The sequence below is a fragment of the Pan troglodytes genome, chromosome 10, assembly GCF_028858775.2.
Source record: "Pan troglodytes isolate AG18354 chromosome 10, NHGRI_mPanTro3-v2.0_pri, whole genome shotgun sequence".
In the NCBI taxonomy this organism is placed as follows: domain Eukaryota; kingdom Metazoa; phylum Chordata; class Mammalia; order Primates; family Hominidae; genus Pan; species Pan troglodytes.
The window spans coordinates 12780507-12796647 of NC_072408.2; the positions used below are offsets into that span (position 1 = coordinate 12780507).

At 43.4% G+C, this 16141-nt stretch overlaps 1 protein-coding gene across 2 annotated transcripts in view; it reads right to left on the minus strand.

The window, feature by feature from the left end:
• The window catches only part of ANO2 (anoctamin 2), a 380970-nt gene that overhangs the window by 41025 nt on the left and 323804 nt on the right, over window positions 1-16141 (minus strand). For both annotated transcript variants that reach the window (XM_024347643.3, XM_024347642.3), the window contains exons 17-19: window positions 10879-10990; window positions 8580-8637; window positions 8335-8435 (exon numbers count right to left, since the gene is read on the minus strand). In XM_024347643.3, coding sequence (XP_024203411.3) covers window positions 8335-8435; window positions 8580-8637; window positions 10879-10990 — 271 coding nt within the window. The remainder of the gene's footprint in view (window positions 1-8334; window positions 8436-8579; window positions 8638-10878; window positions 10991-16141) is intronic.

Consider the following 16141-nt stretch of genomic DNA (forward strand, 5'->3'; position numbering starts at 1 on the left):
CAGAACGGAAGGACAATGAGGAATCAGCGATGATTCTCATGGTCTTAGGGCATGTGTGTGGTTGGTGGTGCCGATGGCTACGATAGAGAATACAACGTAAGAGGCAGTTTTGATGAGGATAAGGAGGAGGAGGAGGAGGAGGAGGAGGAGGAGGAGGAGTTGTTCTTGCCATGTCTAAGTGGGGAAACCCACAAGACAACTAAGTAGAGATGTCCAGTAGGCAACTGCATATCTGTGCCTAGAGCCCTGGAACAATCTGGGACTGATGGAGACCTGAGAATCATCGTGGAAAGAGCGGCGGAAGCCCTAGGAATGAGCAATGCCAACTATGGATAGAGCGTGTGTCAGAAAAGTTATGGGATGGGATAGAGGGAAAGGAGCCTTCAAAGGACAAAGAAGGAGAGTCATGGGAACAGAAGGCAACTGTAAGACTGTGTGGCAAAGGCAAGGGAAGACACAGGGGCTATGGGAGGGGCTTTGTGGTCAAAGTCCCATCCAGTGTGGGTAGGTCAAAACAAATGCAGGGGAAAATATCCACAAATAGTCCTGTGAATTTATCATTCCCAGATTTCCTCCTGGATATCCCAGTGACCATTAAAAAAATAATAATAAAGAAAGTCCCTCCAGAGCAGAATTTAACAGGAATCCTGGAAGTTGTATAACATACAGATGGGCTTTTGGAAACCTTCAGATTACGATTCCGACCGTATGATGCACTCACTCATTAAAATAACTCCTTTGATGTTACCCCCCTTGCTTTTCTTTTTTTTTTTTTTTATTTGCTATTTTTCCGTCCCTTTTTAATGACAAGTCTCAGAAACTCTTTCCGGAAGGCTCAGAGCATTCCCTCTGCCTGTGCCCCACAGGGTCACCCCAGGACCATGGTGAGTGTCCATCACACCTTGGGCCTCCCTGCAGCAGGAATCTGGGCCCTAGACAGGTCCCTACAGACGTGGCTCCACAGATCTTTAGCCTCATTAAATAAAGAAGGCAGAACCTAGCCCTAAATGACCAAAGATGAGGAACACATCCATTTCTAAGCTATGTATTCCTATTCCTTTTCCTGATACCTGACAAGGTTCAAATTTGTTCCTTAAACTTCTGATTTATGGCCAGATTCCACTGTATTTGAGGAGAACACAGACCTCCCTCCCGTGTTGGCTTTAAAGAGAGCCTGTTTTATGTCTGGAAATATAACATTTATCACATTTACAAAAAGAAAGCAGAAAGTTTATGAAATCTTACTAGCTGTGTCCAGGGGTACATTTAACAGCTATTTTTGGATATGATCTGGAGCTTTTAGTCAGAATAGAGATGGCGAGACATTTTGACCGTGGCAGTATTGATCTGTCTATCTGCTCTGTCTGTCTCAAAGCATGCCCAGGAAACAATGTGGCACATGAAAAAGGTGGCATTTACCCTTTCACCAAAAACCCACCTCTCCGAATGAGAAGAGCCCATTTCCAATTTTGCTTCGATGTGGACCGGAGCTAAATTTGAGATGGAATTATAGCAAAGAGTTGGGCTGTGGTGTGGCATGTGTTTCGGGGGCACTATGCAGTCTGGATCCAAAGTCTATTTTGCATGAACATATATGGGAAAGGCAAGGTGCAGGGAGGGGAGGAGGGAAATTCCCATCCATGGATTCAGATAATAAATACCACAAGATCAGATTCAGCCACGCTGCTCGCCATGTATGAAGTAATCTCAGAAGGAGATGCGTATGAACATCATCCTGGGGCCCAAAATGTTTAAAACCATCCGATCCTCTCTGGGAAGCATCGGCCACAACTGTGTCAGGCCCCAAGAGCCTGGGGTTGTGTGAGTGGGGACCATTCAAAGCCAGATCACGCAACCAAGTTTTATCTATTATCATGGCATTAGTCACAGAGCTGCCTTTCAAGTGCTCGGTGACCCCATTTTACTGCCTCCCTTTGAAGCATTTTGTTTCCCATCTCCAGGGTCTCTAAGCCAGGCCTAGCAATGATGGGGGCGGCTGCTGCCTGATGGAAGATGCCTGGACAGAGAGTGGGGCTTCCACAGTGGTCCTGTCTGGGGCACCTGCCAGAAGTAGAGGTGGCAGTTCATGTGATCCTTTGGAAGATCCTGCACTTGGCCTTGCATCTCATTAGAGGCCCTTGGGAAGGAGTTATTTAGTTATTTCCTTTGCTGCTCTTGTTCAGTCTCTCTCATTACCATCAGGAAAAAAAATCTTTGGCTTGCTACTGGTATGCCTTTGACAACTGCCAGGGCTTGCACTCTCATTTTTTACAAAGAGAAGGCAGATCTTAGTCAGAAAGCCTTGGAGAGGAAATAATGTCATTGATTGTTTAATAATAATGGTTTGTTTTTGTTGTATTTCTTGTCACATCATTTCCTATTTATGGAAACTGATGGTGTTAGTTTTCCAATTTCAGAAATGTGAGGATTTTAATTAAAAAGCAAGTTGGTTTGGAGGAAACTAATATGCAAATAGTTGTTTGCATAGGTAATGGGGGGAAATTTAAAAGTTGATTAAAAAATGACTGAAGAGTGGGAAGCAATGTTCTAATTCAAGAAGCCTGCTAGATTGTAAGATTCTCAAGGCCATCAAAATTATGTTATTTTTTTCAATACACATACATGCACACACACACATGCATGTTTGTGCACACGCACATACAGAATCTAATGAGAATGTTGCACCCTCAGAGAAAGAGATAAATTATAGCTGACTACCTGGCCTACTAATAAGGGTCAATTAGATACTCTTAAACATTTAAAAATTTTCTTTGGAAGAATCTTAGAAAATTGCTTTTAGAAGTAAAGGATCAACTAAAGATGATAAATCTTTTAATTGTAAATTCTTATTACATTTTTATTCCCATTCTTATCCAGCACAATCACCCATCTAACCCCCCAGACTTGCCTCTATTTAAAAAAAAAAAAACAAATCTGGCCTTTAAAATGAATATGTACCTCCCTTGGGGAAAGAATTCCATGTAGGCTCTGAAGGTACATAAGAGCTGTACTGCCCACTAAAAGCCACTGAGCCAGGAACAGAAGAGAAAACGACTGTCCCTGAGTTGTTCTCTCCGGTTTCACTCCCTGGAGTCCCAACACTTTCAAAGCATCACCGTTAAACACAAAAGCTTATGCCACACAGTAAAATGTTGGCCACCTGGAAACCCCAAGAATGGTTCTTTTTTCCTCCGATGTCCACATTTTATGTTTTCTGGATAGCTAAGCATTTATCCAAGCTGGTTTTTAGTTTAGTTTTGTTTTAACGTAAAAACCTTTTTTTTAAAAAGTTAGATGGAAATATTTCTAGAATAACTTTGCCAAGGTCACACAGTGAGTATATTGTAAAGCCTGGATTTAAACCCAGATCTGGTAGGCCAGGGATCCCCAATCCCTGGGCCACAGACCAGTACCCGTCCTTGGTCTGTTAAGAACCGGGCCACACAGCAGCAGGTGAGCAGCAGGTGAGTGAGTGAAGCTTCATCTGTATCTATAGCCACTCTCCATCCTCATTAACACCTGAGCTCTGCCTCTTGTCAGACCGGTGGCGGCATCAGATTCTCACAGGAGCGTGAACCCTACGTGAACTGTGCATGCGAGGGATCTAGGTTGTGTGCTCCTTATGAGAACCTAATGCCTGATGATCTGTTACTGTCTCCCGTCACCCCCAGATGGGACTGTCTAGTTGCAGAAAAATAAGCTCAGGTCTCCCACTGATTCTACATTATGGTAAGTTGTAAAATTATTTCATTATATATTGCAATTTAATAATAATAGAAATAAAGTGTACAATAAATGTAATGCAGTTGAATCATCCCAAAATCACACCCCACTCCCCCGGTCCACGGAAAAACTGTCTTCCAGGAAACCTGTCCCCTGTGCCAAAAAGACTGGGGACCACTGTGTTAGGCCACCAAATCTTTGCCCTACAGATGTGTTGAAAACTACTGGGTCTAATTTTTATAATTTACATGACTCCTTCCTCACTGGCAGGCTCAATCATCATTTCTCTTCTGACTATGAAAGACTTTCTTTTTCTTGTTTATGTTTCATCTGTGTCATCCATGCCAGGTACTTCAACTCTGAGTTGAAGGGGTCTGATTTATTGAGAGTGGAAGATCCAGTAATCATAATCATAGTGATCTCGTATGACCAAACTCAAAATACAACCTTTATAATTGTACAAATTATAAAGAACTTTGGGGATAAAAGATCCTAGGATTTGGCAAAAGAATTTTTGTTCTACATCCTTGAATTTAACTACATAATTATGTTGTACACATTCTCTGGCAGAGTAGAAATTGAAAGGAAACATCTTTTGAAAGAGGGGTGGCTTGTATTTGGAATCAGCAGTGACCAGCTTTGCTCATTCGAGAGAAATTCATAGGGTGTTAGAGCTTGAAGACACCTTACATATGATTTTAATGCCACCATATTCATCAAGAGATGAGGACAGTTAGACTCTGAGAAGCAGCTTGCCCATGGCTTTATAAGTTACTGTGCAATTGCCATTGTTTAAAGGGTGGCATATTCTAAAACATACAAAGTATTAAGCACACACCAGTCATAAACAAGAAAATTTAGCCTTCAAGGCATACGCCATGTGCTATTTTCACCTGTTATGGGGTGGATGGAGTTGAGGGGTGGAGACATGCCAACGTGTTGTCCAAACACATGCCCGAGTTCTTGCCTCTCTTGTATTCTACAAAAGCCTTCTGGGTCCAGAGAGAATGGGCTAAGCTGTAGATCAGATGACCAGGGATGAAAAAATGGGCATTCCATGCCCACAAGCTGTAAATAATTCTACTCACAGCAAAATAACAATGTACTGGGAAGGCTGGTGTTTTTCCCAGATGTTTAATTAGGATGAAGACTTTTCTTTATAGCAGTTGTGGAGGAGCTGGCCTCATGGTTTCAAAGGGGCCAGATGTGGCTTTGGTACCATCTGTATATTCTCTGGTTGTTTTTCCATAACAAATGATGTCTCTCTAAGATGGTAAGCTCCTAGAGAACAAGTGTCATCTGCCTGGAACAAGAACAAGCATCATCTAGCTTTGCTTGACTTTATCACTGACTGACTTTCTGTCAGAAAGCAGGGAACGGGGGGCGCAGCTTCAAAGGCTGAATTTCTCAAGGTTGCTGACTTCCTGACTGATGACTAGAGGCTGGCTTAGGCAGGGAGGTGGAGTGAGGCAACCAGACACCAATGATCCCGCCAATCCTCCCCAAAGAAAATACATGCCCAAGTGCCCTCTGAGGTTGTCCCAGTACAAGGTCAGAAAAGCACCCTGCATGCTTAGATGACCCAGTGTTAGAAGGGAATGTTGTGGATTCTCATTCCTTGAAGCAGGGCTCTCATTAAAAATGATATTCTTTCCAGGTAAATTAAACTGTCTCCTTTATAACTTTAGCTCTACAAATATATTTTTGAGGAAGACCAAAAGGGAGCCTTCTCTGAGGACCAAGGGAGCAGGTGGCTGCAGTATAATTTTACATGGAATGGGGGATTGGGATATACATCCTTTAGTGGTTCCATTCAGCCCAAGCAACCTAGGACTCCACAATCTTTCGATAGATTTAGGGAGATTCTGGGCTTTTGCCCTTACCAGGTCCCTGACACACCCCAAGACCCTGGTCAAAGAACTGCCAGCTCATTGGGCCTTACCTTCTCTACCTGTAGCACCAACTGGGTCATAGGTGTTTGTGATAAACCAGAATTAGTCTATTGCTTGTTTAGAAAATGTATATATATATGTTTTATACATATAAACATTTGTATATAAATTTATATCCATATGAAATATAGATATATTTTATAAAATGTATACATACATTTATGTATAAATATATGCATTTATATATTTTTATAAGTATATTTATTTATAATATACTTATATTATAAATAAATATAAATATATTATATATAAATATTTATGTTATATATAATATAAATATACATATTTATATTATATTTTATTTTTTAAGTATATATTACACATACTTATATAAATATATTTATATATATAAATTTATATTACTTATATAAATACTTATATAAATATATACTTATATATTTATATATAAATATATATACATTTTATAAAATATATCTATATTTCATATAGATATAAATTTATATACAAATTTTTATATGTATAAAACATATTTTATATGTTTTATAAAATATATATAAAACAAATTATATTTATATTTATAAATATATTTATATTTATATATGTTTATATTTATATTTATAAATATATTTATATTTATATATGTATATATTTATATTTATAAATATATTTATATTTATATATGTATATATTTATATATAAATCTCTGACCAGGGTCTTGGGGCATGTCAGGAACCTGGCAAGGGCAAATACATGTATGTGTACACATATATACATATATATATATATGAAAATAAATAACATGGAAAAGGCCCAGCCTATCATGTTCATGGCCCAGCTGGCCCAGCCCATCAGAGTTGTCCATACACACACACACACACATACACACACACACACACACACACACCCCTAAGGGAAATTATTTCTATAAAGAAAATGATGGCAGTCCATCTTGTAACATATGATGGTGGCAGTCTTCTTTCAAGACACAGACACATCCTGGAACAAACTTCTCTGCTTTTTTTTTTTTTTTTTGAGACAGAGTCTTGCTCTGTTGCCAGGCTGGAGTGCAGTGGCATGGTCTCTGCTCATTGCACCCTCCACCTCCAGGGTTCAAGCAATTCTCCTGCCTCAGCCTCCCGAGTAGCTGGGACTACAGGCGCACACAACCACACCCGGCGAATTTTGTATTTTTTAAGAGAGATGGGGTGTCACCATATTGGCCAGGCTGGTCTCAAATTCCCGACCTCGTGATCCACCCACCTCGGCCTCCCAAAGTGCTGGGATTACAGGGGTGAGCCACCGCACCTGGCCAGAAACCTCTCTGCTTTTGAAGACTTCTTTGACTGCTCCCAAACTCCTGACCTTTACTTATTCTGAATTCTGAATTCATACATAGAATATGCGGTCATATGCAGTCTATTTTGTCTCCCAGACTAAAAAGTTAAGCTCTGAGAAGACAAGGGCCGTTTCATCTACATTTTTCTTTTACTGTCTTAGCCATATGAGCCATGAGATAGAGGCAGTGGTGTCCCCTGCAAGTCCCCCTGCAGTGTAAACAGTGTTATTCCTGGTTATGTAGCTCAGGGCCTACTCTCTGGCCTTTAAAGAATACAGTATTCTCTGTCAGCCACTTTATTCTGAAACAAATGCCTTTGTTGCTTAAAGTAGCCACCCTGAATTCCAACTGCTGCAGCTAAGAACCCTGGGCAAACATGAGGAAACATATTTGGAAAGAAAGTGATTTTAAAAGGTTCATTATTGGAGGACTTCTCGAAACAATTAATGTATCTCTAAGAGGATGAAAAGTGTGTCACAGAATCTTATGGGTCCTGTCTGACGATTACACCCATCCCAGAATGGTCATCTTTAAAGTGATTTTCGAAGAACCCTGGGCCTGGAACAAGCTGTCCATCCTATCCTCCTAAGCAGAACTGGCCCAGCCTCTCAGTTACCCCTGGGCATCTCTGTCATTCCCTAGCTCTCTGATGCTGGGCTGCCTAAAAGCATCCCCTGAAACAGATTCTTCTTCAAAACCACAAGGCAATAGGAAGGAAAAGCAGAGGGGGTTACATTTTTCTTTGACCTGTAAGCATATTTTAACTTGCTCCATCCTTCTTTCTTTTAGGTCCAGTATAAAGTGAGTCCGTGTTTATTTTCATGACTATCTAAACGCAAAACCTGATTGAAAGAAGTCCTATGACATTTTCATAAAACCCTGGGAAGCATAGGGGGGAATCCAGATGATAATAACTCATTCACCAACTATTCCACCCTCCCCTCCTAAGATTATGTATTCCACATTTTCTTCTTAGAGATTGTCCTAAATGATTCCATTACATTTCAATAATTCACATTCATCTATCCACCATACTGAACATCTCTTTTACTCACTCACTGAGAGGACAAATAGCATTAAGATATTATGCACTCCGGGGGCCAAGACATCTGACTCCTGGCTCTGCTACTTACTAGTTATGTGTACTTAAGCAAAGGGTAAATCCTTCTGAGCCTCCAACATCTCAAATCAGATTGGCAAGCAAAGTTTGCCCCATGGGGAAAGTTATTGGCAAACTGACAGAGAATTAAATCACCAAGCTGTCTAAGAAGAGGAAAGGCCATAGAAAACCTGCTGAAAGGCTGGCACTTCTGGGCTAACCCCTGGCAGCAAGGAGAGAGGTTAGAGGAGTTCATTACATACGGGACTCCAATCTCAAAGATGTTGTTCTGGATCAACTGCTTCCCCAACATGATGATGCTGAGCTGAATGCAGAGCTCCATGAGACAGCCCCCTGGAGCACACTGCAGGGAGAAGATAAGGAAAGGACCGGTTAGAACAAAGGGGAGCTCTGAGAAGCAGGGGCAGGAATGAAGCCATGCTGTGCTGGAGATAAGAATGGGGCTGGGTTGGGGTGCCAGGCATGAAACACCAGTGGCTGTACTTGCCTCTTCCATGCGGTAACCGTCGAATACATAGACGTAGCTTCCAGGCCTGCCCACAAACCTGAAATCAAACAGTGTGGGAAGAGTTAGGGGAAGAGAAAGCATGCAGGGTGGCTCGAGGACATGTCTTCTGAGGGGAATACCACCACCACTGTCCTCTTCGAAAGCACTGGTCAGGGCGAGTGCTAGATCACTCAGGGATAGGAGTGCACACCGTTATCAACAAGTAATCCCCTATAACACCTGGGGTTCACTTCTTAACCAAGTCAAATGTCAGAGGATAGGAATAAGCTGGGCAGAGGATGAAGCTGGGCCTGGTGTGTGTGCGTGTATGTGTGTGTATGTGAGCCTAAACACCATGCAGTTTGGATCATCTCTAAGTGCACTGTCGTCACACCTTCTTCCCTAGCTGGTGTCAAGAACACAGCTCTGGTTGCAACTCCTTAGTAAGAGTTTCTGATTCCCAGGAAAGCGAGGGTGAGATGGACTAAAGTTGAGAATAGAGATTCCTGGGGTCAGAAAAGAAAAATCTTGACTTCTTGCTGAACATATTCAAAGGAATAAAAGAAGCTTGTCTCATTCCTCTTCTAAGTAGAGTCTATTTTATTGGGGGATAATAAGACTGTGCAGGTCAGGGAAGCAAAATGGTAAAAGCCCACCATGGAACCAGACGGACAATCAGAATAATCCTACTTACTTGCAGGGTCATCCCTGTGTTCACCTGTTGAAATCCTACTCATCCATTTAAGGCTCAGTGTAAGGCTCAGTGTAAGCCTTTCCTCTGCTGAAGTCTTCTTGTTGTCTCCGTTTATAACTGTTCCCCCAACACTTTCTTTATACCTCTTATTAGATCACTTACTGGATATAATCACTTACTGGAGATGATAGTGTGCTCTTGCTAAGGCTATCTCTTCTAGTATAGCACAGTTCATCTAAGGGTCAGGATCCTTTTTTCTTGCCTAAAACGTCATATGCATGTAATTTGCTACTGCCACTAAATTGACATTGAAAGCACCAATGAAGTGCATACTTCTTAATATGGACAGTCTCTCTGCTTCCATAATTTCATGACAGCCAAGGGGAGAGGTCCTGAGAAGGGGGCTGTGGTTTGGATGACAAACACCTCTGTAAGAAATTATCAAGTGTGGATGATGACAGCTCATGCTATTGGTGCCTGCTTAATGAGCTTTTAGTTCTAGGGAAGCTTTCCTGATGTTGTTGGTTGACGCCTATTGGGAAATTTCCTTGTAAGTAGCCAACTAGCTTCATCATAAAAAATATTTATCAAAGTGATTTTACATCCAGACTGACTGTAAAATAAAGAATTTCACTGGCCTTTGTCCCCGGTTCCTGCATGAACATCTAGATCCTTGGAATTTCCCTCCATAGGAGTGTCTTTGTTATTCCTAGCAGACCCCTAGGACTATACCTAAATTTAGGCTAATGAGATTACTCAGGATGGGGGCAGGCCATGCCAGAAAGATCAACCATGTTGGTTGAGGCTCTGAGTCATGTGATACTAGCCCAATCTCAGGGCAAGGGAAGGGCATTGGAGATCGAGTTCACTCACATGGCAAATAATTCCATCAATCACAAATGACTGATAGAATCACAATCCAGTGTGCCAGGAGGGTGACACATCCTGAGGACATGGAAGCTTCATGATTAAGAACCTCCTAAACCTGGCTCTATATGTCTCTTCCATTTGCTGATTTGGATTTACATCCCTCTACTACTATAAAACTTCAGTTGTAAGTATAGCACATTTCTGAGTTCTGTGAGTCATTCTAGTGAATTATTGAATCTGATGGAGTAATGAGAGCTCTGGAATTACAGCCAGTGGGTCATAACTGCCGGTGGCCTGAGAATCCCAGAGCTTGCCACTGGTGTCTGAAATGAGGGAAGTCTTGTGAGGGGCTGTGCCCTTAACCTATGAAATCTGTATTAACTACAGGTAGTTGGCATCAGAATTGCATTACAAGATCCAGGAGCCACTGGCTAGACATGAAATTCCCTCCTGCCTCATCCTCAAAGTTGAGAGACACAAATTCTTTCAAAACTCTCTCTTCAGGGACCACAGCCAAATCCCTGTAAAGTGCCAGGGTCATCAGAGTCTGAAGATGCTAATTCAAAATGATTGCCTGCTAACATTCCTTCTCCATGGGAAGGCAGGTGAAAGTGGGGCGGAGAAGGGGCTGACGCTGAGTGGACAATGGGGACAGGCTGACCCTATTGTCCTGACAGTAGAGAATCCAGTCTTAGTGGCAAATTGCCTTTCTACACATGACACCATTATACTCACCTCCCCTTGAAAAAGGCCACATAGAAGATGGGGGAGTAGGCATTGACAAACTTGAGCAAGAAAGCTTTGAGGATCAGGCGCTCTTCAAAAGTCTGTTCTGTTTTCGGAACCTCTGTAAGAGAAGAGCGAGGCTGATGAGATTGGGGTGAGATTTCTCACCTCTCCAGAGTTTTGACGTAGACATGAGCTACTATCTCTCAGCTGACTCCTTCACAGCAAAAATCACGAGACCCATCTCTCCGGCACATTAGAACTGAAGTCATCTGGGAGGCCCCAGGTGGTCTGTCAGGTAATACGAAGTTACAGAAGGATAAAAAATATAGGATCACTGTCTTTCTCCGTCCACCTTCCTCCTCTTGTCTACTCAAGCAGTGGTTTCACACCGCCCTCCTCAAAGAGGGCCATGAGCATGCAGAGTTTGCAACCACCCCCTTTTCTGCACCAAGGGGAATTCAGTTTTCACCTGTGTCATTTCCACTTCCATGAGATTTTACTTGAACCAAGGTCCCTGGTCAAAAAGCTTATTAGCCACTGAACTAGAGTTACAAGGGTACCATGACTTGATTCCTCTTTCTCTCCTTCATTTTTAGCAGAAACAATGCTGAATGAATTTGAGCATTAATTTGGACGAATGCAGGAAAGCATTCATCTGCGTGTCCTGTGGGGAACCTAAGACATTTCCCAGTCATACACTCAAATGATGAAGGCTTGTTATAGACAAGATGAGGGAAACAAACAGCTTGAGCCTAAGGTTTGACTCGTAGGTCACGGGCCCAGAGTGTTCTATCAGGTCCAAGCAGAGGAGTCAGCTGGCATTCCCAGAAGGACTCAGAGACACTGAGCAGAAACCTCAGAGGTGCCTTCAGAAGACTAGAGACACAGGAACCAGTGGACAATGGTTCAGGACACTTCCGAGGGACTCCACAGACCATGACAAATGGCATGGCAAGGACAAGAGGTGACAGGGTGATCTTAGTCCATTTGGGATGCTATAACAAGCTACCATAAACTGAGTGTTCAAGAAAACCTGGCATTTACTTCTCACATTCTGGAGGTTTGCAAGTCTGAGATCAAGGTAGATTTGGTGTCTGGTGAGGGCCTGTCTTTTGGCTCATAGACAGCACCTTCTCACTGTCCTCTCACGGTCAAGGGGAAAGGCATCTCTCTCAGGCCTCTTACATAGGACTCTTTCCCATGTATGTATGCTCTGCCCTCATGACCTCATCACCTCCCATACACCACACCTCCTAATACCATCACCTTGGCAGTTAGAATTTCAACATAGGAATTTTGGGGAACACAAATATTAGGCTTATAGCACAGGGCCACAGTCTTCAGAGGTAGAAGAAAAGCACTCATACTACATCATATGGACCAAGAAGCACAGCCTGAAAGTGGGCTGAGCACAGATACATGACGACAAGGCCATGCCAGCTGAGGAGTTCTGCGTCCAGATGAGACTAGTGTATGGGCCCCCTAACTTGCCTGCTCCACAAATTCATATATAGCTTTTGTAGGAATCGCTGAAGAAATGGACACAAAACCTTGTTTCTTCCGTGGAATACCCTTCCCTCACCCATCTCCTTATGCAGAAATCCTTTACATCCTTTAATATCCAGGTGAGTTACTACCACACTCTCTAGATCAGACTGTACAACACTCTCCAGATCACACAGTACCGCATCCTCCAGACCACACAGTACCACAATCTCCAATTCACACCATACCAAACTCTCCAGATCACACAGTGCCACACTCTCCAGATCACACCATAACACACTCTCCAGATCACACAGTACCACATCCTCCAGGCCACACAGTACCACACTCTCCAATTCACATCATACCAAACTCCCCAAATCACACAGTGCCACACTCTCCAGATCACACCATAGCACACTCTCCAGATCACAGTATACCACCTTCTCCAGATTACACCGTACCGCACTCTCCAGATCACACTGTACCACATTCTCAAGACCACACTGTACCACACTATCCAGACCACAGTGTACCAACCTCTCCAGATTACACCATACTGCACTCTCCAGATCACACTGTACCACACCCTCAAGATCACACTGTACCATACTCTCCAATTCACACCATACCAAACTCTCCAGATCACAGTGTACCACCCTCTCCAGATTACATTGTACCACACTCTCCAGATTACACTGTATCACAACCTCAAGATCACACCATACCACACCTTCTGGATCACAGTGTGCCACACTCTCCAGATCACACTGTACCACACCCTCAAGATCACAATGTACCACACTCTCCAATTCACACCATACCAAACTCTCCAGATCACAGTGTACCACCCTCTCCAGATTACGTCATACTGCACTCTCCAGATAACACTGTATCACAATCTCAAGATCACACTGTACCACACTCTCCGGATCACAGTGTGCCACACTCTCCAGATCACACAGTGCCACGCTTTCTTTCCAGAAGCATTACTACATGCCTTCAGCAGGTAGTTATTTTTTTGTTTTCTTCCGTTATGCTTTATATGTCCCTGTGTTAACTACCCACACCCACGCCCTTTGAAAATTGACAATAGTCATTATCACTGATTCCTCAGTCCATGTGTTTGGATTCTCCCTAAGGCAAGGATTTAGGAGGAAGTGGTTTATTTGAGAGGGGCTCCCAGAAAGCTTTGTGAAGGAGTAGGATGGTGAGAATGAGGAAAGTGGAAACCTAAGATAAATGTGCTCATGAACAGGTTAATGCTGCATCAACTGGGGTTCAGTCCCACTGGAGACCTCCTAAGAAACTGTGTGAAGCACACCTCCAAATTTGCACACTGAAAGGGGAGACCAAACAGGAGCCCCTCCTTGCCTGAAGGTCACCTTTGGGGCTAACTCCCTGGCTCTTCCAGCCTGTCCTATGCACAGGTGAACCTGCTCCCACAATCAGAGGACGCCCATAGACAGAGAGTGGCAGGAAGCCATTGGTGCAAAGAGGAACCATCTGAAGGTCACCTCCAGGGTGGGCCAATGGGAGGTGGGTGCTGCACAAAAGCGTCTGCTCCCATCCTCTGTGTATGACAGAAGGCATCATACGTAGGTGTGCACTGTCATTATCTCACTTAATCCTCACCTCCCTGGGTGAGCGAGGTATTACATTTCACTTCTGTAGATGAAGGGAATTGAGGCCCAGAGAGGTTACAGCCTTGCTGGAGATCACACAGCAGATAAGTGACAGATGTAAGATGTGAACCCAGATCTGCCTGCCTCAAAAAAACTAGTTTTTAACAACACCACTTTTTGCAATCAGAATGTCTGACCCATTATTGTTTTCATCAAACACTCTCTTTCACCTCCCCACCTTCCACTCCCAGTGTAACCTGATGCGCCTAAGAAATATTTGTACTTGGCAGGTCACATTCATCAAGCACCAGCTGTGTGTCAGGTGCCAGGCCAAAATGAATGAAGTTTTCCCCTTCCTTCAAGGAGCTTCACTGAGCAAGGTCTCTGTGGAGAGGCTTTTGCTCACTGCCAAGTCTCTCCCAGATTGACCTGTCAGCAGCAGAGTATCATCTCCCGTCTCATGGCAGAAAGAGTCTTAGGGAAAGGCTGCATTGCCATGTTCCAGTTTCCCACACAGCACAGTGAGCCCTTAATTCACTGCCAATCCTACAACACTGTCTTGAATATTAGGAGATGATGCCACTGGCAGTGATGACTGCTCTTACTGGTGCATTACCAACAACCCTCTCACACTGCACAACTGCATGTGTAAAGATGGCCCTTTAGAGGAAGATCAAAGCATGTAGGCCTCCCCTGAGTCTTGGAGAGCCTCTAATGTGTCCAAGGCTTGAAGACCACCAATGTAGGGGTCTCTGTGTGGGGACTAAGCTGCCAGAGAAACCTCAATGGGATTGAGAACTGTAGTGAATAGGATTACTTTGCCGAGCATCTTCAACTGCATAATGCATTGTTTAGGAAATACCGTATTTGGTAAAAATGTTGTAAAAGATTTAATAGAAATATAGGTAGACACGTACAGATTTTAATATTAAAAATTCATCTATAGCAAGGGTTACTGCAGGAAGAATAACGCCGGAGGACAAGAGCACACCCCCAAGAGTCCTACTTGTGTGAGACCTCCCCAGGCTCCTGGGTGAGATAGGGAGGCAGAGATTGGCCAGGGGCTCATCACACACATTCCCTCCTCCTGGATACACAGCTAGATGGGGGCAATATGAAGGAGCTGTGGCCAGACAGACATGTGTGGAGGTGGCGTATGCTGCTTCCAAGCCTGGGCCTCAATTTTTCCTGTGAGGTCCTCTGCTCTCTCTATCTTTCTTCCCTCATCTCCTGTGGAAAATGTCAATAGTACCACTGGAAAGAGGAAGCCCAGATTCCTGAATTGCCATGTGGAAGGCTGTCCTCCAAACGTCTGGCTTAACTACAATAGGAGCAAGAACTAAATGTTGGAGGTTTACAACATTTCTCCTGAATGTGCTCCAACATTTAGACGTGCTGAAACTGAACTACTGCAGCTGGCGAGGGAAACTGGGACAGGCAGGTCCTGAGGTACCACTTGTAACTTTCCTAAATGAAGAGAAAGACTTGCCCCAACTCAAGGCCTCGTAAAGTATGGACAGTGTTTCTGAGCAGGCCCAGAGGTCACTGAGGGTGGCTAGGGCCAAAGTCCAAGGCCTATATGCCTGTTGAACCAGTGGTCAGTTGTAGGTGAGGAGAAATGTGTTTGAGAGAAACAGTGTTTGAGTGTGACACTCTAATACCGTCTAGTATAAATCACTGGGAATTGATGCCAACATTATCCAAACAGCACATCCTCCAAAACTGAGCAAGTTAAACAACATTTTGGAGTTCTAAGAAAGACCTGCAGTAATTCAGAGAGGAAATTTCTAAGCTGTAGATACAGTAGTAAAACAGTATTAGTGGAGAATGGCAGCAGAGCCAGGGGACCAACAGCATCTGTCATAGTCCAAGCTTGATCAGAGACCTATTAAAGAGACAGGCAGGGGTAAGACCCTAGGACCCACAGCCCTGGGAAGGCACTTGAGAGTGGGAAAGCTAAGCGATTCTTTGGCGCTACTTTGCAAAGAGCATTGCCCACTAGGGAATCTGGAGACAGCAGCGTAATTCTACAGGGGTTGAGTTGGAATTCTACAGGGGTTGAACTGGAATTCTACGGGAGTTGAATTGGAATTCTATAGCAGGAGTTGAATTGGAATTCTATAGCAGGAGTTGAATTGGAATTCTATAGCAGGAGTTGA